Source organism: Podarcis tiliguerta (genome assembly GCF_965153285.1).
Source record: "Podarcis tiliguerta genome assembly, chromosome: 8".
NCBI classification, from domain to species: domain Eukaryota; kingdom Metazoa; phylum Chordata; class Lepidosauria; order Squamata; family Lacertidae; genus Podarcis; species Podarcis tiliguerta.
In genome coordinates, this window is record NC_139541.1 from 49,654,670 (window position 1) to 49,677,129 (window position 22,460).

At 43.7% G+C, this 22,460-nt stretch overlaps 1 protein-coding gene across 1 annotated transcript; it reads right to left on the minus strand.

Moving 5' to 3' along the window:
- Nucleotides 1-232: 232 nt before the first annotated feature.
- On the minus strand, nt 233-22,120 carry BBS2 (Bardet-Biedl syndrome 2). The gene is made up of 17 exons (XM_083452648.1): nt 21,802-22,120; nt 19,838-20,065; nt 18,684-18,809; nt 17,398-17,460; nt 16,484-16,561; nt 14,972-15,076; nt 14,231-14,317; nt 13,418-13,553; nt 12,452-12,591; nt 10,623-10,770; nt 9,364-9,535; nt 7,821-7,950; nt 6,074-6,205; nt 5,009-5,146; nt 3,667-3,779; nt 2,690-2,838; nt 233-732 (listed from the first exon to the last, which is right to left on the minus strand). The coding sequence occupies exons 1-17, from the start codon at nt 21,916-21,918 to the stop codon at nt 590-592; spliced, it is 2,205 nt and encodes a 734-aa protein (XP_083308774.1). The 5' UTR covers nt 21,919-22,120; the 3' UTR covers nt 233-589.
- Between the last annotated feature and the right edge of the window lie 340 nt (nt 22,121-22,460).

Genomic DNA, 22,460 nt, shown 5'->3' on the forward strand with positions numbered 1-22,460 from the left:
CAACCTCTCCCTGCCGGAGGGGTTGCGCATGGCTATGGCACAAGCCTGCATTCGCTCCATAGGACGCACACACATTTCCCCTCAATTTTTGGAGGGGAAAAACTGCGTCCAATGGAGCAAAAAATACGGTACTTCCCTTTTTTGCCATTTACAAGGGCTCAAGTATCATAAGAATATCAACTAATGATATTTAGTGGTCACAAATATCTCAAGAGCACAGAGAAGAGGGAGCTTGAGGTCTGTTTGTTTTATTGAAGATTACCGATCTTAAGTGCTGCAACATACTATTGCTTTCATCAATAAAAATACTATACATGGCTATATAAGATTCATAAATAACCAGCATTCCCTCTTCAGACTTTGGTCCTCTCTGACAGTATAGAACAGTCAGTTGTTTCTCTGTTCTCTTCCCACTACTATAGACTTCAGCTCCTGCTAACAGTTTTATAGTAATATTTCTATACAGGAGCACTATATGTGCATCCTATTCTGCTGGACTTCCTTTACCCAAGCAGGCTCCAGGGTGTGTGATATGTCAGCTGCTACACCACTTTGCCCATCTCGCTGAGCTGACTGCCTTTTAAAACGATCATCCCACTGCAGTCTCTGTCAATCTTTTCTTTAATAAAGAGGATGTGACTCCCACACGCATTATCTTGATGAGTGCATTAACGTCGTTGTGCTTAATAGCCTCACGGCATGCAGCAATCACCTGTGTCTTGGGCCTACCAACTGCAGGATGGAAAGAAAAATAATAATTAAAGACTGTTCTAAGCACTTGGTAGTACATAATGAACTCTGCAACCTTAAACAAGAATAATGTGAGTAGGTTGAATGCACATAATAATTTTTGATGCAGCAGTCACCATTTCCTCAAAGCTCTGTTCTGCAGTATGGCCTAGTAACAGTCAAAGTCCTTTGATCTTGTTACAAAAGGGATGAAGACATATGAAGGGAAACAATCATCACACTGCCATTTTGCCCTAAGTCCTGATAAAATCAGGTATTTTCTTTAGCACCTGAAAAACTCAGTTCTTTCTCAAATTGCAAAGTGACTGCAACAAGTTCAAGAATCTCGTTAACCAGCTTCTGCAGTACCGCTGAAATGTGTTCAAGAACAGAGTCCATCCACTGACATTTTCCTATAAAGAACTGGGACAGCGTATTCAGAGATACCTGCTCTCATCCATTTTGCTACTTCATGATTTTTCTATAAATTCTAACTGCCCTCTTTGACCAATTCTATCTGGGAAGAATGCTGAACCGGCACTTGTGTGGCAGTATCTCTCCCCCCCCCCCCACAGGAGGAATCCAGGATGCTAGGAAAGGGCCACTGGTAATGCAGAAGAAAAGAGGCCAAGGATTAGGGGGTTTACAGCATGCAACAGAAAACCAAAGCCCTGCCTAAATGCAAGGGGAAAGACCCTCATGACTCCATACAAAATAAATGGAGTAAAGGCGCATTTCAGTGTCATAGCATTTCCAACTCTGACAGATGTATTGCAGGACTAGACTAATACACTGTGCCAATAACAATTTTTTGTACCAGCTATATTCTATGCTCCTCCCACACATACACAATGGTTTAACCCTTGCAGAGAGCATACCCCATTCAGCTGCCGGGGAAAAGGGGATAGCCCAACATTTGCCTCATAGTGCTATGTACAGCAATGTCAATCATTCTTCTGCCAAGAGGGAAGATATAGAAGACACTGGGATCAGTAGCATGGTATGAGGAGCAAAATCAGATCTTCCCCTAACCTTTGCAACAGAAGGAGCAGATTGCCCTCTGCCTTTCAACTGTCTTAGGGTGGCTACTGCAGCTGCTTTAAGAAAGATGAACCACAGGTACAGGTAATGTCCAGAAGGAACCAGATCCTTCTCTTTGCAAGTGCTTTGTTTCTAGTACAGCACTGTTCTTTCAGAGAAACAACTTCACACTTCCCAAAATGTTACCCTCACTGCAAAACAGAAGCTCTGTAAAAAAAATGTTCAGCAAATTTCCCTACTCTTACCGCATGACAAACTAAAACAGATTTAATTGCCAGTAGAAAGGAAATGCCAGTATGCCCTTCCCTCAAGCATCCCGGTGAGTAGCTGCTCTACCTTTTTCCTTTCTATATCCTTTCAAGATACAGTGATACCTCCGGTTACAAACTTAATTCGTTCTGGAGGTCCGTTCCTAACCCAAAACTGTTCTTAACATGAAACATGCTTTCACTAATGGGGCCTCCCGCCAGCACGCAACTTCCGCTCACATTCCAGGGCAAAGTTCGCAACCGGGAGCATCTACTTCCAGGTTAGCGGAGCTCATTACCCGACGCGTTCGTAAGGAAGACGGTACGTAACCCAAGGTTCCACTGTATTTCAAACTGCCATCCCATACTCTCTAATCCTTTTTCACATCCCTTTTGCATAATTTGGGAACATCTCTTTGTTGGAAGAAGTCTGAAGTCTGTCTGAACTACAAATAAATATATCTCTGGAAAAGAAGCCATGTAGTGGGGCAGGATGGTGGACCTTTGGCTATTTTCCCAACTGAGTATCCACTTCCAAAACCTGTGGCTTGCCAAGCTGAGATGAAAAGTAGCCATTGCCTGAAAACACCCTCATTTTTTCACCTTTCCAGCAAGCAAGGCATGAGAACAAGGAAAATGCTGGTTCACCCCACCCCTTCTCAAGCACATACCGCGCAAGCGTCCTGCTCTTTGGATAGCCTGGTTTACTGCCTTGAGGTTATTGAGAAGTTCTGCGTGATTGCTGCAGCGAATATTGTACTGGGACTGCAAATCCCTGTTGAGATAATATAGGTCTTTGTATCGCTTCTTCATATTTTTCCTGTGGGAATAAACACAAAGAGTGTAATTTACAGGCCTTGGAAATCAGTCTCTGCCCAGAACCAGTCCCATTCAGTTGTTACAGGGAATTGACTAAGATGACAAATATATGATGAAATAATAAAAAAATGGGCTCCCAAATGCATGTTTGATTTAAAAGTGGGCCCTGGCTCTTGAGATGTGTGCGTTACAGTAACCATTTATTCACACTGGCCAGGATGCTCTTCAAGAGCAGCTTCTGCTGACCTAGGAATTTCAGTACCAAAAACCTCAGCAGATTTCAAGACTCCTCAATCTTCCCGCCCACTTGATCTGTATGCACCTTCAGTCTTCCTGGAGTTAATAGCTTAGAGCTACGTCATCACCCTACCCCTTGCATAGGTGTGGATGCCTGACATACATAAAGGGTCTGCTAAGGAGCAGAACAAGCAAACTTGAGCCAAGGCTGCATGAAGAGGAAATTCTTGTGTTTTCTGAAGAAGCTAAACAAGCAGGTGGGGCAGCCAATAGCACTGGAAAATGCTTGGTACTCAAAGCACTCCTGTTTCTTACATTTATTAAGACTGTTGTTTTAAATTTTGCACACTGCTTTAGTATATTTTGTGAATTAGATAAGTGAATTGTTTGCATAGTATTATTAATAATAAATAATAATGTGATTTATTACCTGCCCTTCACCAGAAAATCCCAGGGTGGCTCGCAGCAATAAGGTATTTAAAACAGTTTAAACAAGTTACAGTCAAAAAAATTGGCTGTGCACCCTGGAGCCAGAAAAACAATAGCTAGTCAGAAATATTAATGCAGGGGAAATGACACAAAGCCAACTTACATGTCTCCCATGAGGCGTGAATCTTCTGCTCGAACCAACATGCTGCGGATGAGATTGGAGTGCTCCGCCATGTCAGCTGTGAGCTTCTGAGAGAATGTGTGAGAATTATCCACCTACGAAGGAGCATCAGTCACATGTTAGGGCAACCAAGGTACACATCAGGTAGACTCAAAAGATTCAAATGGTTTTTGCAGTAACAGGCAAAAATTGTCTTAGGCTGCAGGGACACTCTACTAGGGCATTGGTCAAGATCTAGAAGCCAAACAGATTCTCAACACCCATGATGTTGGAGCTCTCAAAGACATTTGGCCAGAGGGCTAGTTCCCTCCTCAGGACAGGTAAGAGGACAGGGGCCCTCCCTGAGATTTCAGAGGGCTGATGTACTTCTACCCCATTGTCTGGCACCCAAGGTCATTAAGCTCCCAGTCCAGCCCAAGTTACCATAATGACAGAAAAAGGCTTTCACACTCTTTTGTGTAATGCAGCCTGTAATTGAAGCTGTTTAAACGGGGTGGGGAACCTTTTTGGTTCCACAGGTCAGATTAAACAGGTCACCCAGATCAATCATATGGCTTCAGAATGATGTCATGGGCAAAGTCCTGAAGTTGGGACTTCAAAGCCCCCTACAAGGCACAGCTAAAAGGGAAGGTCCCCTTCCTTTAGCAGCGGTTTCTATGGAACCCCTGCTAAATCAAGGGTAAAAATACCCTGTGAAAACACCAGGAAATAAACTCTGCAAATCCCTTCCTGATTCTGGAAGAGGTTTGCGTGGGATCTGCTGATGAGCAGAAGTGAAATTTTGTTCTGTTTGGCTGCATGCTGCTATTCACTGCTGGGAACAGGAACACACAGCAAGTGCAGGATTTAAACCAACCCTAGCACCCACCAGTTGGCATCATGAGTGATGTCAGCTGATGGGCAAGTGGGAATGGGTTGGGGAAAATGGCCCCATGAGCTGACAAGCCAGAGGTTCCTCAACTATGTTAGAAACATGTTCTCTTGTTAAAAGCAGGTCTCAAATTAGAAACTCTCCAAACAGAAGGCATGGATCTGAATAGCCTGGCTACTGTGAGAGAAGCAGCCGATTCCCAAACAGTGGGGAAAACTAGAGCATGGTGCTGTTTCAGCTACTATCTAGATAGACCAGTTCCCCATTTCAGATCCCCCAGTTTTAGGCAAAAGGATAAACAACATATTCTGTATGCAATTCCTCAAAAACATCCCTTGTACAAGGCCCACTGAAACCAAGGATGTGCTTAGTTCCTATCCATTCCAACTCGTGTAAGCTTATTTCCAGCGTATTGTATCCCTCAGCAGCATTTGAAAACTCTTTCTCACTTACGACAACTAGGGCCTTTCGCATCTCTTCAAAATATGCTGGGAAATCTGCTTCAACCTGCAAGTCTTCAATTGCCCAAAAGGAGGCCATCGACTGAATAATGTCACCAGCCAAGTCAATGTTGTCGGTGTTAATGGAGATCTAACATACCAGAAAAAGAACAAGAGACATGTCAAATTTGAACCACTCTCCAGCGCTTCAAAGGATAGTATGCAAATAAATAATTCTGCAAGCACAAGGGTTACTGTTAGTACAATAGGACTTCTGCCACTACCCCCTGCTGCTTGCCCTATACTGTCCCAAAATCAGCTCTGGAGAGCTGATTCTGTTGCACAAGGAAAAATTCTCACACCAACAGAGCCTTGGTGCCATGCTGAATGCAACTCAAACACTTCACAACACTAGGGATAAGTGGATTCTCTTGATCCTGAGACTGCATCATTGCTGAGAGCTGGTGTAGCCCTAGGAATTCAATTGGATGGGAGAGTATTGACAGACCCATGTAACAGCAGCAGAGTTTAAAGGGGAGAAGGGAGAAATGCAGTGGTTAAAGAGCTTTTCATTAAGAGGACCCCTCAGAAAGCACCATCCTTGTTTGGGACAAACCTCTTTGTCCACTTCAACCCTTATATCTCTTAGTGTCTAGTTGTCCACTGTGAGGCTTCCAACACAATACTTAAGAATCAACACCAAATAGATGAAGAGGCAGCAGAAAGCCACTGCCTGGCCCATTTGAGCAGTTCTCCCCATCACGTTCTCTGTCACAACTCCGGTGCTCACCTGAGAATCTTGCCACATAGTTCCAATAATGCAGTATGGCAGAAAATCTTTTGGGGGAGGGCAGAATTTCCCTTCCTCTGCAAGTAAGTCCACCAAAGTAATTAACAAAAAATGTTTTTACTAGCCTACTAGTCATTTGTGGTACACAAAAGAAAAAAGAAAAGAGCTATATTTGCTTTAACTAACATTTCCCTGCTTGGGCACCTTAGGTGAGATTTTGCATTGCCCCAAGACCAAGCCAGTGCCTATTTACAAGACTAATTGCAACACCACAAAGCAAAATGTTACCTCCCCACTGGGCTTCATTTGGATGCACAGCTGCCCCGCGTCACGCAGGGAGGTAAAACAGACTTCAAAGGATTCACTGTGGATCGCCATGTCCTCTGGTAACAGGAAATTTTGTTTCAGCCACATGATGACCTTGGAAACATAAATTCACAGCATGAGTAATCTACAAAGGCTTCAAAGCTCTTTTGATGTGGTACGTATACACCACGCCTGGCACAAGGAGCCAGGATGTGCAGCTTTCCATGTCCTGTGAATGCCAGCCTAAGGCAGAACATGCAGCTGCATTCATTCTAAACAGAGAGAATATCAGGAAACGCAAGCATTTTACCTATCCAAGGCATCAGTAAGGATCCAGGCAGTATTGCCCCTACCAACACCATCAATGCCTGGCCTTTTTCACAGATTACGTTGTGCTCTGGATACAGTGGAAGGGAGCCTTAGCTCCTAATGAGGGTTCATAGAGTGGGTGGGGCTGCTGGAAAAGGGAGAGGAGCAAGAGGAACAATGGCTCCTTTTATGTTGATGAGAGGAGCATCAGTGGCAGATGTGGCACCAGGATCAATGGATCCAGGACCAGCTCCTTGCACTCTCTCACCACTGGCTACCAAGTGCCACACTCAGACTAGATATTTCATGTTTATCTAATAACCTGCTCCAAGTCCTGCAGGTCAATGACAGGAAGCTCCCGATGAAAATCTTGCAATTTAGGCAGCATTGCCGCAATGGTGGCAACAATCACCTGCTCCTCCAGACTGCCTTATACCTCTGGGGTGATGCTAGGAATGAGATTATGATACCAGGTTTCAGCTCTCAGCCTGACCTACCTAGACTGCTTTGTATTCCTGCTCCCAAAAGCTGCACCTGGTCACCCTGATACATCTCCAACCAGGTTTGTGTTACAAGGTGTGCATCTGACCTACACCAGTGTCCTGGGCACTCCCCCCTCTCTCTTTTAAATTATCCTCAATGGGCAAGAGTGCTGCTATCTGCTGCCACCCCTTTTTGCCTCTTTTATAAAACAGGCTATTTTCTCTCTTCCCCCGCAGCAAAGTATCAGCACCTACTAATCAGGTTCTTTCCCAGTGCCACAAAACAGGAGGCAAAATTAACAGGAAGACATTTAAAGAACCAGAGAAAAGGTTAAATTCATAACATTTGCATATCGCACTAAGCAACAGATATGAACATATGAAGCTGCCTAGCACCACTGGACTATTGTCTACATGGGCTCGGTACTGTATCTTTTCCAGCCCTGCTACCCAAGAACTAAATGTAGCTTGAGATGCCAGGAACACGATATTCACACCATGTATATAAAGCGTTATGATACCACTTCAAACCAAAGATTCTGGAAGCTGTAAGGGTGCTTAGAATTATTAAGATAACCCTTTTTCCTCTCACAGAGCTAAAATTCTCAGAGTTCAACTGGGAATTGTAGCTCTGTGATGCAAACAGGGATTCTAAAAAAAAAATATCCCAGTTAATCTCTGCCTTGGATTGGAACTGATTTTATGTATGTGCTATTGTTGTTTCAAAGTGTTCTAATATTTATAATTGTTTTTTAAACTGATGTTATATATGCAACTGTTTTAACTCTCCACATATGAAACTATTTTTATATATATGTTACTGTAAATCCCTTTGGGGTGCCTGATGGGAAGTGATTCACAAAAGAAATAAAATAATTAATAAATACACATTTAAAGTATTAACTACATCGGGGTTGAGAAAAGAATTGAAGACTTACTGTTTGCACCCTCTCACTGATTGTGAATCGTACAAAACTTAAAGGACCAGGAGCAGAGTCTGGACTACTCAGAATATACATTGAGAAGCGAGGGAGTTGCCTTGACAGCTCAAAGACATGGAATTGCATGCTGGAAAGACACCCAACAGAACAATCAAGAGGACTCAACTGGTATCACATGGTTTCTGGCATAAAAATGCACCTAAATAATTCATGATCCCTGCTACAGAATTCTCCAAAGCCCCAGTTCCTACACTGGCTAGCATCACAAAAAGTTGACCTGCAAATGAAAACAATGATGAGCTCCAGCTTATTTTTCTTTTATTCTAAGTTACATTCATTTTCATGCTAGTATCCACTTTCATGTTAGTATCCACAACAGTCTGCCCAATCATGCACTCTACAACAGAAGTATACCGAACTACTTAACAAAGTTGACCAGGTAGAATAGAGAGTAATGATTTAATAGAAACTATTGCTAAAGTCTCTAATATGCATCAAAGTCCTAGAAACCTGAGCTTTTTTTTTCTTAAAAAAGAGCAAGTTTCTAGACCTCAGAGATACACAGATATATTTTAAGGGGTGATGGGAGTATGTGTTCAAGATTCTGAGGCAAGCAGGAGTTCTCACTGGTCAAAGAGAGAATTCTGTTTTGCTCTTTACAACTCATTATCCCTTCCTTCTCCCCATGTGCCCCCAAACTGATTCTAACTTCTATAATCCTTACTGCTTCCTAATGTGTCATTATGTCCATTTCCTCCATGTACTGCCAGGATTGTATATACCTGGCACTAAAAACCCAAACCACACCCAGGCAATGCAAAGCAGCAGCAGAACAGAGTGCTTTATACCTCGCAGATCTGACTTCTCTATCAAACAAGGTAGGATTAGAGGCAATTTGCTTCAGTGTTAAAGATGCTGATAAGTCAGTATCTCATATGAGATTGTTATGGCAGAGCATCCAAATGAAGGGGGACGGGGTGCTGCACTTTATTGATGCACACATTATTTCCGAAACTTTCATTTGGATTGGTACCAAATTTAGAATATTTTGGAAAAGACAAGACAGATGAAGGGGCAAGGCAGAGATAGACACAAGGATGTCCAGGAGAGAAGCCTTCTCAGACTACTGTAGCCATGACCAAAGCTTCCTTTGAATCCTAATTGTCAAGCAAATAGATTCCACAAGATCATGAGAATGACTTTGCAGCAGGGGGAAAGGGTGCTTTGACTTCTTTAACACCAAAAGAATGAACAGATCCAGTATACATAATCCAGTTCTGTACTGATAATTGTTCAAAACCTTCCCCATTAAAAGATTCAGATAAACTGAAAATGCTGAAGCTGGTATTTGTGGGCTCAAAGGACTAAGCAAAGACTATTAACCCACATGATTTAGACTGTACTGTTCCCTAAGCAGAGAGCATGAGTGAAGTTGCACCCCATCAAAGTGATAGTGAACAGGCAGCTCAAGCAAATGTGTCAAACACACACACAGCTAGATAAAGCCTCTTTTGTATCTACCTGCCAGCATCACCCTTACCTATTCTTGTAGCCGACAAAGGCCTTGATGTTCAGCTCCACTGGAACATCTTTGGGAGGGGTGAGGGGAATTTTAATGCGGCTCGAGAGGTTCTGAAGACTAGGGTGGATCACATGACTCTCACCTTCAAATATTCCTTCAGCAAAGATCAGCACCGCTCGGATGATTGTGTCTTAAAAGGGAGAAAAGACCTGACCAATTAGTGGCTTTTCTTTGGCATGGCTTTGAAAATTAAGCAAGGGGGAAGAGGGTACTATAATGTAGATTTAATGGTGCACCATATTCTGCCAAACTCTGCTGCATAGTTAAAGACAATGAAAGCAACACAGTAACTGACAACTATGAAGGAATCCTATAAAAGTACAATAGGAGCCACTGTTATTGGAATCCTTCATAATTACCAATTATTTTCTCTTCTTTCTCCAATACCTTCCAATCTTTGGGCTTGCAATAAATATACTAGTGCTTAGGTGATGAGGGTGTGTATGACCCAGATATTATTAACCTTCATAAAACAGACACCATATGAACACACTCCCCTTCAGGGTGCGATTCACAGCATCTAAGATTCATTGAAACTTTCCAGTGAGTACCAGAAAGACAGCAATAGCTATTTATTTAGAGTGCTGAGTGATTTTAAACATTCCTCTCCCAAGGCCCAAAGAGCTTCTCTAGGACAGGGCAGAAACAATTAAAAGGAACCAAAAGAGAAGCAGGGTCACCTTCTGCCTTTTTAGAGTGCTGCTGTCCAAACATTTGCAGAGAAAAGAAAAAAGCAGGGCTATTCCAAGCCTTGTGCCTTATGCCTTCTGCCATTTATGCCTTTTACCTTATGGCATATTTGCCTTATGCCTTGTGCCTTTTATGCCATATATGTCCCTTATGCCACCTAGCGCTAAACATATATCTTTGCAACGTGGGATGCCTCCTAAACAATCTTGCTTCTTGCCAAAGAGTAGTTCAGAGTAATAAGGTTTAGAACCCTGTATCTTCAAATGCAAAATGCTAAAGCTTAAAATAGTGAGCATTCTTCAGACCAAGTAGCCCAAATATATGTATATTCCATGCATGGATAGCTGAGAAAGCTTAAAGGCTGGGAAACTGCTCTTCCATGTATCATGGAGGCCTCCTGCATGCCAATCTGAGAAATGATCCAAACAGAAGGAAATATGCACCTCAGGACTGGAAAGAGCTGAAACAAGAGCTAGAAAGCATAGGTTAACCTATGGAAATAAGCTTTTGAACTAAGCCTTTCTCACCATTGGACGTGGAAATGCATAATTCAACGTGAGCAGATTCACTATCTGAGCCCAGATTGACCGAGAGTGCTGTTTGGAGCTGGGTGTTTGCAGGAATCACACCCCTTTGTCCATCCATTTCATTCACTTGGGTGTTTAGTTCCACTTGCTGTAAAACATGATTCCAAATTCAACTATTTCAAAAGCTGGATTATTTGCGAGTGTAATTTCAGAAGTGATTAAACAAAACACATCCAAAACTGGATTACGTGTCCTGGAAAGGCATTGAATTGCAACAGCTTTCATTAGTATTCACAGAATATTTTAGCTATGCTTCTATTTCATTTACTGAGGCATATAGCTCTGACATCAGGGTTGGATGGTTATTAAAGCTGCCCTCTGAAGTTCCCCAAGGGAAATGTGAACCCAGGAAATGTAAACCCAGTCAATACTACCAAAAGTTGCTGCCTCTGATCTGCTGTTCTGCATCAACAACCCTTGTTTAGATGGCCAGAAATTCCACATTTCTTTTTGGTGTTGGAATACTGGTCAATTGACCACCTGTTTATCTGACTGCAGACAAATACAGCCATACCTCAGGATGAATATGCTTCGTCGCGCGCGCATGTGCAGACCGTCAAAATGACGTCATGCGCAGAAGTGCTGAAATGTGACCCGCGCACAGACACAGGTTACATTCGCTTCGGGATGTGAAAGGGGCTCTGGAACAGATCCCATTTGCATCCCAAGGGACCACTGTACTCCATGAAGTCACAAATACCCTTGTGAAAGCAGCCACCTGTTTCTTGGCACATAATGAGGTGCATCATGTGGTCACTGGACAGCAATAGCAAGAATGCCCAGACCCAGGCAGTCAGTGATATCCTCTCTCTCTCCTCCACACTCCCCCAACTCTCCTTTAGGAGAAAGCACTCCTGTTCTGCAGCTGTCAGCAGAGAGCTTCTTCTGTCATCTCCTCTCCCCATTAAGCCATAAAAACTAACTTCTTCTTCTGACCTGACTATAACTGAAGTATCTCTGAATAAAGACCACAGAAAAGTTCAGGAGGAAGAATGAAGCAAAAGGACATGAGAGCCATTACAAGGACACAGGTCTCCCAGTGTGTGTGGAAGGCAGGACTACTATCATAGTGTTCACTGCATCTGAGGTGGAGAGGAAGGCCTCCACGTGACCTGTAATAATGCTCTGTAATATTTATGGGAGCCACTGAGCATTTTCTAGAATATGGCAGGTTTTGTTTATGTAATCATCAAATTCAGGTTTTTACTTTCTAAGAAAATAGTGATAACATTCTATTAGTTGACAACAACCCTGTTCACATGTAGCGGTAAGCCACAGTTAAAAACAAACAATAGGTTACCCAGAACAACATGTGCTGCTCAAATTGTGCCCACCCTGCTCCATTTTGTGGGGAGACAACAAACCACAGCACTAGTTTAACCTTATGTGCAAATGAGGGTTTGTGATTTGTTTCTGTCCAAACATATGACCATGTGTTACTCTGCACTGAAATGGTAGGTCAAGTTTAAACTGCTTATAAACCCCAGTTTAGCACTGGACTTGTGAGGTCTTAATTCACCTCCCTGATCAGCTAAATTTAATCAGTTGTTCTACATGTTTTATCACTCATTCTCCACTCCCTCTCTACAAAACAGGAAGACCGTCTAAATAAAGTAAGAGGCAGGGTCATCTCTAATGTTGGAATACAGTAGATGATTAGTCGGTTCTCTTTTAAGTCTTAAGTTGTACCCAACTGCTTGTGCTAGGAATATTCAGGTTTTACTCTGAACTGAGATCAGAATCAGACCCTCCCACTCACTCAGTAATACCTTTGTGTTTTCTTCATAATTTCTTAACTCAAGCAGGAGATTTTGCTTCTTTTGACTAAGCTCTCGAATCAGGTCCTGGTCCACACTGGTGTCCATCAGTTTCCCCTTCATCTCTTGACTAGCTGGCAGGTAGCCTCGCACTGCACAAAAGGAAAGCAAAAATATTTGCCGGGCCACCTAGAGGGGTTCTTGACAGAGAAAAGTTGTCACTACACAAGAACAACTCATTAGAAAAAAAGGAAAACTAAAACAACTCCTTTTGAAGCACAGACTTCATGGAAGTCAATTTATCAGTCCAAAGAACACCATCATAAAGGAAACCCCTGTCCCAAAAAGGTAGCAGGCTGCAGACTTCATTTCCAACCCATTAACTTCCTGCCCACTGCCACAATCACTCTGCAGTATGACAAGTCCTGGTCCAAGGCCTCCCTCCCACACATGCAGAAAGTGAGAGACTCCAGTTAAAGAGCAGAATCAAAGTAAATAACATACAACTGCTTGCTATCCCCAAGTATCTATGTAGAATGTTTGCCTGCATAAACACAACCAGACTGTTAGCTGAATTTAGTTCCCACAGGAAAGTTAATGGTGAGTTAATCTGTCCCATTGATTTCAATGGGAGCTAAGTGCAAGTGCATCCAACTTGTGGGGGGTTTTTTTCTCAACGTGCTAAAGCATACAACTTGCAGCTATGCACCAATGTTCCACAAGGACTCACAGAAAACACAGGGATGAGTGCTTGCATGAAACAGCTGCATGTTGCAAGATCCAGTGTAAATTCTATCCAATTTCATCCCAAGTCCTCTGTATACCCTAAGACTTAGAAAGCCGGTTTTGGCAGGCTAGACAACATATCTGGTTGCTCTGGGAGCAACAAAACATTTCTAACTTAATACAAACAATCACACAGTTCAACTCATATTGGACAAAAGGCCTTAAACCTGCAAAGGGGATTGATGCTCTTACCTTCACCATCAACAGAACAGCAGATTAACTCTGTATTGCCATCCTTTCGATAATCACCCTGCACAATTCCTGCAATTGAGGAAGCAAAATTATCCTTGAAGATGACCTCTCCAGTTCTGTCACTACGTGCATCAACCTGTAACACAAAGCATTCCCCAAGTCAGCATTAAAAGAAAATGAGGGGGTGAATTAACCATGTTAATTCTATCCAGAACTAAGTCCTACCAGGTATAAATGAGGCTTACTTCCAGGGAGATGTTCATAAGGCTTAGGACTGGAGCCTAAAATTATTAATATCAAGGCTGCATGACTGCCACAAAACATTGCTTGTAACAAAGAGCCTGAGAATCCCAAGTTTTAATGTATTTTTAAAAACCTCGAATTCACATTGTTATAGAGGAAAGGCTTTTTTTAAATGGGAAATTTCTGTTCAAGACTACATATTTTACAGGGTTTCTAGGTGTACAAAATTTCAATCAGTTCACATCAAAATCACTCCTGAGGGTCATTTGCCCTTCTGCATATGTATTTCAACAACTTTCCTTTTCATAATCTTTAACAAAAGATAGTCACTTTTTTTGTAGGGGGGAAGCAGCCAAAAGAAAAAAATCCATTAAAAAATTCTATGAAGATTTGCCTACTACATATTCTAACTGCAGGAGATGATTTATCTAGCTGCAAAATTCCAAACAATGCCAGCAGTATCTTGTAGTGGTCTCTGGATAAGGCCTGGTGACATTTAGCTGGAAAGAAGTATCATACTCGTAAAAGGGAGGGAGAATTGCATAAATGACAACCGTTGCATAAGCTCACCTTCCCGCTGGACCAGCCAGTGATCAGCTCACACACCCCGTCAGAGTTGATATCATATGCATGTATACTCATTGCCTGATTTTTAGACTGGAGGGAGGGGAAAATAAAACTATTAAAGTCAAGCAATTTCCTGGAACTAACTTTAAGCTTTTCACACATCTAATGGTGGGGAGAGGCTAATGTAGCATAGCAGCCAAGGCCAAGAGAAATCCTAGGTTCAAATTTTGCCAACTACCACAAGATCACCGGGTAGCTCCAGACAAGCAGCACACATACACTCTCCTCCCCAACCAGACAGAGTGCTACTATCCTGCCCAACAGAGTTGATGCATGGATGACTGAGGTAACATATATGAAGTGCCTTGAACATTCAGAAAGGACTATACAAATGCACTGATAAATTATATAGCACTTCTCAAGGGTTCAAGTGCTCCATAAGCATCATTTCAGTCATCCCCGCTGCAACCCTGTGGGGTAAGTCAGAACTGATGTGGTTACACTAACAGATATGCAAAGCTAAACTATTAATGTGTATAAGCTAGATGGTTTGTTTAGTTACTTCACAAGATTTATATACCACTTGATTGTAATAAAAATGTTATAATCCAACATAACATTTTCATGATGAACTTGACAAGCAGGCCTCAATAGCATTCATTCATTGCAACTGGATGCCCCCAAATGCCCCCCCCCCCCATTTCTGACTTTACCCCTTCTTGTTTTCAGTGTGATCATACTAACTTTAATTCTCCAGTAGCGGGCTGTCCGATTATAAATGCCAACTGTTCCATTAGAAAGGGCATAGCCAAAATGACTGCTGCACATCGGGGTTAGAGCAGTAACCGTCTGGGAAAGGAAGGGAACAGTTTAGCAACACCTGCTACAGCAAAACAGTAAATAGTTGGAAAAGCCAAACCACTTCTATCAAGCAGATACCCTTCAGCTAAATTTGTAGGATATTGGCGCTATTCACATTCATTAACTATGCTGTTTCAACAAGCCTATCACAGCAAGATTCAGTTTACAAATGCCAAAAGTGCATTCAAAATGCATTCTGCTGAGGCTAATTCTGCCAGGGTGGGCAAGCTTTTCTTTTCCTGTCAGGCCCTGAGAGGTAGGAACATATACTGAGTCAAACCCCTGGGTCCACCTAGCTCAGTGTTGTCTACACTGACTGACAGAAGCTCTGCAGGATTTCAGGCAGGGGACATTCCCATCACTACCTGGAGATGCCAGGAATCAAATCTGGGACCTTCTATTTGGAAAGCAGTTGCTCTACCACAGATCCACAGCTTCTCCCCATGTAATCTGTTGGAGGCCATATGCCAACTGTATGCAGGGCCCAAGCCAAAAGTGGACAGGGACATTCCATTCCTCACCCGCTCTCTCCCCTCCTCCTCCTCCCTTTCCCTCAATCTTCCCTCCATCTTTTTCCCTGCCTAGTTGGCTGCTGGGGAAGAGACAGACTGCTCTTGCCATAAGTTTGATGGCTTGCAGCTCTTGAAACTAGACCAGGACCTGCAAGTGGCCCACCCATTTTGTACTCTGCTGAGTTTGTACTTTTTTTCAATCCCCATTTTAAATTGACCGAAAGCAGTTGTATTAGAAGCATCTGAGTCAGACTCCCAGGTGAGGGCCAACCCACTTGAGCTGCTTCTGAAAGAAAAGGCATATTGAATAAGGATCAGCTGCCAGTGGTCAAATCCAGGATCAAATCCAGCCCCTAGCTCCATCCTGATTACCAAGTGAGATGCAATGACTTGCCTGGGGGAAGGGGTGTGAGAAGAACAGAGACATGAATCTTCCCCCAAAAAGGACAAGATTGTACCAAGCCACTTTGTAGCGCAATGTCTTCCTAGGATGAAAGCTACATATCTAAGCTCTCAAAGTAATACCTGCTCAGATCAGGCAAGTTTGCCACTTTGTTACCAGCCTTGGGAGAGGGAACCAATCGAAGTAATGATGGGAATTTCCATCCCAAATCCCTTATTACTTTCCTCAAATAAGACCTCAGGCAAAGCAACTACCTGAAGGAGCTAGCATCAAAGGAGCCTGTTGAGGCAGGAATGATTACCATGGAAGTAATAAATAAAATAAGAATCTTAAAACACTTCTCATCTGTTGGAAGAAACTGTTCTAGAGTCAAAAATTGTGTGGCCATCTTGTAATACCACATTGACATATTTCTCTTATCTTCCTATTCATATTAAATCCTTTGGCACATTTTTTTCCCAATTTACTGTTTCCCTTTACCTCAGTCTCTGACATTTCTGCCATAATCTCATCTTCTTTAAAAACCCTAATGTCAAAATCCTCAGATCCAACGAGCAGCTAAACAAACAAAAAAAAAAAAGAACAACAAACATTTAATACATGGTATCACATGCCCACAAGAACCAGTCTCCCTGGCAAACCAACCCAGTCTTAGAAACCCAAGTCTAGAAATCTGAGCCCATTTTCTCTGCAACTTTAAGAGCCTGTGTGTGCTACCTCATTTTACTCACATTTTTACTCTATTTTACTCAAAAGGACTGTCTACTCACATGGCTAATGTAATATGTGAGCTGGTATCTTCTAGATCATAGCTTCAGCAACTTCTTAAAACACTTAGGCTCTGAAATATATCCCTGATCTTGGCTGCAGCAACTTCTGGAAGTGGTCAGCTCAACATGAGGTTCATTACATCCATGAATGAAAGTGCAGTGCAAAGTAACTCATGACCAGACCCTAAGGTATTTAGGGAACCAATTTCTGGAAAGAGTTCATCACTGAGACCCTGAACCTTAAGTATTACAACCAATTATTAAAATACATGTCAGATCAGGAATGTCAGTTCTAACTACCAAACTGCACAGCAAAGGAATAAGTATAACTTAGTGCATGAAAAAATGTGGCTTTAGATTACAAGGATACACTCCCTTTGCCTAGGGAGAGATCAGTGGGGTGCTCTGCCCTCACACGCATGGCTCTTCCAGCAAGTCTGCTTGCATTCCTGCCCTGGGAAGGGGATAGGCTGGGAAAGTTGTTGAGACACACAGTTCAAAACATTCCCACTAGGGGCGCCTCAGCAGGTCACATAAAGCAAGGGCCATGGATGCAAAATCTGCTACTTCAAGAAAAGATAATAGCAAGTTCCTGCAACACACACACACAACAAAACCACTTACCTCTTTCTTTCCATCACCATCAAAGTCACACAGTGCCAGTGAGCGAACATTGTCACCAGTGACCTATAATCAAAAAATTTAAAATGGCAGTGTCTCTACTTATTTAGCCTCACACTAATTATTGTATTAACAGAACATTTTAAATGCTGATAGCTAGTATCTTGGACCGAGTAAGGGTTGAACATCCAGCAACAGTGTCTCTGCCTAGTACAAGTACAGTGGTACCTCGGGTTACAGATGCTTCAGCTTACAGACTCCGCTAACCCAGAAATAGTACCTCGGGTTAAGAACTTTGCTTCAGGATGAGAACAGAAAATGCACAGCAGCGGTACAGCAGCAGCGGGAGGCCCCATTAGCTAAAGTGGTGCTTCAGGTTAAGAACAGTTTCAGGTTAAGAACAGACCTCCAGAACTAATTAAGTTCTTAACCCGAGGTACCACTGCATAGGCAAAGTCTTCCTCCCCAAAAGGGCTATAGGCAGAGCTTCCCTTTATTATACACAGCTAGACACTCCAAGATACAGACAAAAGAGGTATTTAATCTCCACAAACCCCTTCTTTCCCCCCCCCACACATACACACAGATTAACAGCCAGAGAGACTCTGTGAAGGTTCCCCTCTTCAACATTTCAGACAGCTAATTTTCATGAGCACTAAGATGCATGGTGAAGTTTCCAATAGTCTCCAGTAGCTATTCTTGGGAGGGGGTGGAGAGAGTATAAAGAGCCCACTGTCAGTGTCTCTACTTCATGGGTAGGCAAACTAAGGCCCGGGGGACGGATCTGTGGACGGTTCAGGAATCAGCGTGTTTTTACATGAGTATAATGTGTCCTTTTATTTAAAATGCATCTCTGGGTTATTTGTGGTGCATAGGAATTCATTCATTTATTATTTTCAGACTATAGGCTGGCCCCCCCTCCCAAGGTCTGAGGCACAGTGTACCAGCCCCCTGCTGAAAAAGTTTGCTGACCCCTGCTCTACTTGGCCAGGTGAAAGTAGCTAAGATGCATAACAAGGGAGAGTGAGCGACTTGGGGGGAGAGGCTGGTGAAAAGCCCCAATGGGCTGGAAAAGAAGGCCGCTAATGGAAAGGAGCTGCCATCTCCGTGCCCAGGTTCTCTTACTGACTGGGCTGAGATGGGCTAAGGCCACTCCCCCTCAGAGGCGCCTTCAGTTCCACCAGAGGCGGTTTTAGGGTAGTGTGACTGGTTTGGCCACACTGGATGCTGTGTTGCATTAAGTGAAAAATAAATATTGTCCAATACCAAAAATATAAAATTGCCCTCACCGTCCAGAAAAGGTCTTTTCCTTCATGATTAAAGCCTTGCAAGGAACAGTTCCCACCAATAATAGCAAGAGGTGAGGAAATATCTCCTAAGGTTCCAAGCACTATCGTGTTTGCTCCATCAGGTACCTTCAAAGAAAAAATATAGAAATATAGTAACTCTGCCCCCTCTGCAGACAATGCACAGAGAAGCATATTATGTAAACGAGAATGTTCAGAACCAGGCAATTTCAGGTTTCAAAAGAAAACAGTAAAATCTATGTTATATTAAATGATACATGGTAAAAAGGGAATCTTTAGGTACCGCAGCCTTAAGAGTGACTGTGAGTGACCATGTCATGCCCATGTTCTTGGGCTTAAACTCTCTGACTCGAGAGACAGCACAGCAATCCCAATCAAACTGTGTTTCAGAGGATTCCTGGGATCCCTTTGAAGTTTTTAGAGGGTTCCTCAGACAGACAATCAGTAATAGTGGACATGCTTCCCTGAAAACCTTATGCCCATAGCGACTAATATTACTTTTCAATGTACAACTACAGGGAGTGTACTGGATGTGTTGGGTTTGCGCTCAGTTCACACAGAGCAGCAGTGAGGCCGAAAAGACCTGGCTAGTGTTTTCTTTGAATGTATGCCTTAGATCAATGGTAGGGGAACATTTCTGTGGACCACGTACTAGTGGTGGGCAGAGCAAAAGGCAAGAAGCAGGCAGAGGAAGAGGTACAACTCTTACCTTTGTACTGTAGGCAACATCCCAGCCACACAAGAGGCTTCTACACACACCTTCCTCCATCCAGGCAATCAAGAGGCATTGTAAAGGTTCAATAACACATTCCAGCCAAAAATACTTAAAGGAGCAGCTCAGGACTAGTTAAGAGTGTGACCTTGAGAGAGTCTTGAGGGCTGGAGGGTCACAACTGGCCTCTGGGACTGAAATTCCTTACTCCTGCCTTAAACAATGTCTCCACAGTCTGTGCAACAAGTTGGAGTTTCTCAGCATACAAGTCAATGTGCAAAGTGTGGCCCAAAGACTGATTAAGTTTGAAAAACACTGGTCCAGTCCCACTGCATTCTATGAATAAATTCAAGTATTCAAACTGCTTAAACACTGAGGGTGGGAGGGCAGGGAGGGAAAGGACAAACAAGAGGAATTAACTTACCCCTGCATAAAACAAGTCAGCATTGTTGTGCACATCATATGCCAACAAACTGGTCCGTGTGCCAATGAGAAGGGAATCGCAGCCAAGGTCGGGGTTCAGCTGTCCTGCAGTTAAACAGCTGACTGCCTCATTAATGTTCAGAAGAGAAATATCAGCATCCTGGGTACTGGGCACTAAACGGTTTGCACCAATACGCTGTCCACGTGCATGAGGATTGTGAATAAAAACCTGGAGGTGGGGAGACAGAAATTTGAAAACAGTAAACAATGGTGTTGTTTTTTCATGATGCAAGAAGAGCCCCTCTGAATCAGACCAAAGGCCTGTCTAGTCCAACATTCTGTTTCCCACAAATGCCAAGCAGATACACTGATGGGAAGCCCACATGCACGGAAATGATGCAATAGCGCTCTCCAGCTGTTATTCCCCAGCAAGTGGCATTCAGAGACATACCTGGAAACAGCTTACAGACATCATTAGTGAATGGCAAAAATAAGGCACTCTAAATGTGCTCAGACCCACACCTTATAGAGTCACTTCATTGGGGACAGAAATAACCCCAATAGAAAGTTCCTTCTTCAAAACTGAACTCCCTTCCTAGCATCTCTGGGGCAGGGATAGGGAACACGTGGTCCTCCAGATGCTGTTAAGACTCCATCAGTCTCAAGCAGAGTGGTCAGTGGTTTGGGATGGAAGCTATAGTTCAGCAATATCTGAAAGATCACAGCCTCTAGCATACATCTCTGTAAATGAATGTACATGAACACCAAGGCACAATAGTACATAGCCTTAACACATTTGGCAAATTACAGCTGCTAAGGTGCATTTTGAAGTGCTTGGCAATTATGTTTTGGGGATGCATCTTTAACCTAAACAACATAAGATCTCATTGGTTTCTAAATCAGGGCCACACAGGTGATAGCTGAGTATTTAAAAACAGCAGCACCAGGGAGACTTTGACAACGTGTAGCAGTTAAAAGAGATGGCATTCCTAAGTGATCTATGGGATGATGTCAAGGCACTGTAGAGTAGTGGTTATACAGTGCTGGTCTAAGACTGGGGAGAAGCAGTTTCAATTCTCTCACTTGGCATGCTGATCACTGGCAGAGACTGCTGTTAGTGATTTCACAGCACTTCCAGAACAGGGGCGTAATAGCATACAACAGGTTGTTGAGAATTACAAATGGGATGCTGGCAACAGGTCTTTTTTCCTTACTGGATTTTGTTCAGAAAGGATAAACCCAAAATAATTTGAGGGTTGCAGGGGAGGGGGGAATGACAAGGATGTTTTGGGAAGGAACATAATTCAGTGGTAAAACATCTATCTGACATGCATGCAATTTTTTGCATGCGCCCAGATTCAACCCCAGGCATCTATAGGTAGGGAAAAGGAACACTTCTGCCCGAAACTGAGAGTGATTGCCACTCAGCAGATACAAGACTGAGTTAGACGGACACAAAAGGTCTGACTCACATAAGACTGCTTAAGGAGCACTGATCCCTTAATAAACACTTGCCTGGAGGCCCAGAGACTCTAAATTCCATGACCTTAAAGCTACCCCCACACCTGAAAACGGATAAGCCAGCCCTGCTGCATTTGGGATTCTCTTGCTCATCCTGCTGCGTGAGGCTCATGACTTCTGCCTCTAGCCCAAGTCCTGCCCACGGCCACCTCACAGGGTTGTTGCAGGAGGAAAATATAAGGGAGGAATTGCATTCTGCCTTGCATTCCTCGAAACTGCACACACAGGATACCTATATATATCAAGTACACGCTTTGCATTTTCTTCTGTGAAACAGCCGGGGGGAGGGGGGCGTTTTTGCAGAATATGCGCCCACTTCACAGGCTTTCCAAAGGAAAAGGGCCATCCGAAACGGAGGAGCAGGCAGAGGAGCCTCGGCCGGGGGAAGTCAAGCCCCGCAGCCCGCACCACCCACCAGGCGGGGGGCGCAGGTCCTCGCGTTACCTTGCCGGCCTGCGTGGCCGCCGTCAGACATGGGTGGGTGCCGTCGTACTTGCCCACCGCCACCATGCGCGGCAGGATCTTGTGGTTCAGCTTGAGCGTGAAGACGGGCACCAGCATGGCGGCAGCGAAGGCAGGCCGAGCCGACCCAGACAAGAAGAGGGACCGCAGCTAACGCCGCCGCTGACAGACCCGGTCGCACTTGGCCGTAGCGTCACGACGTCGACGTGGCGGCCATGTTGGGCCGTTGCTATGGAAACGGGGGCCGCGAGCGAGAAGGGTGTAGGCGAGGCCCGGCTTAATGGTGGGTGGGGAGGGGGCGCGCCTGGGCAGAAGGGCGAGGAGGTGGAGCTCCTCCTGCCGAGATCACAAAACCCTTATGCTAATCCATGGCGTCATTGCATGTGGAATACGGTTTGCGGCCTCGAAAAGGATACTGTTCACAAGTGACGCTGACACCAAACCCCACCCGTACACTAAGTAGAAAAATAGAAGCATTGCCGCCCCACCCCCCTGCATCATCCCCGCACCGTCCCCTTTTCCTTCCCAACCTAATACTGTACTGCATGCAATACTAAGTGTCTCACAACAAATGTAGCTGATCTGTAGAAAACGTAACTTGAAAAAAAGAGAGACAATGCGCGAATTTTTGTAAGCTAAGA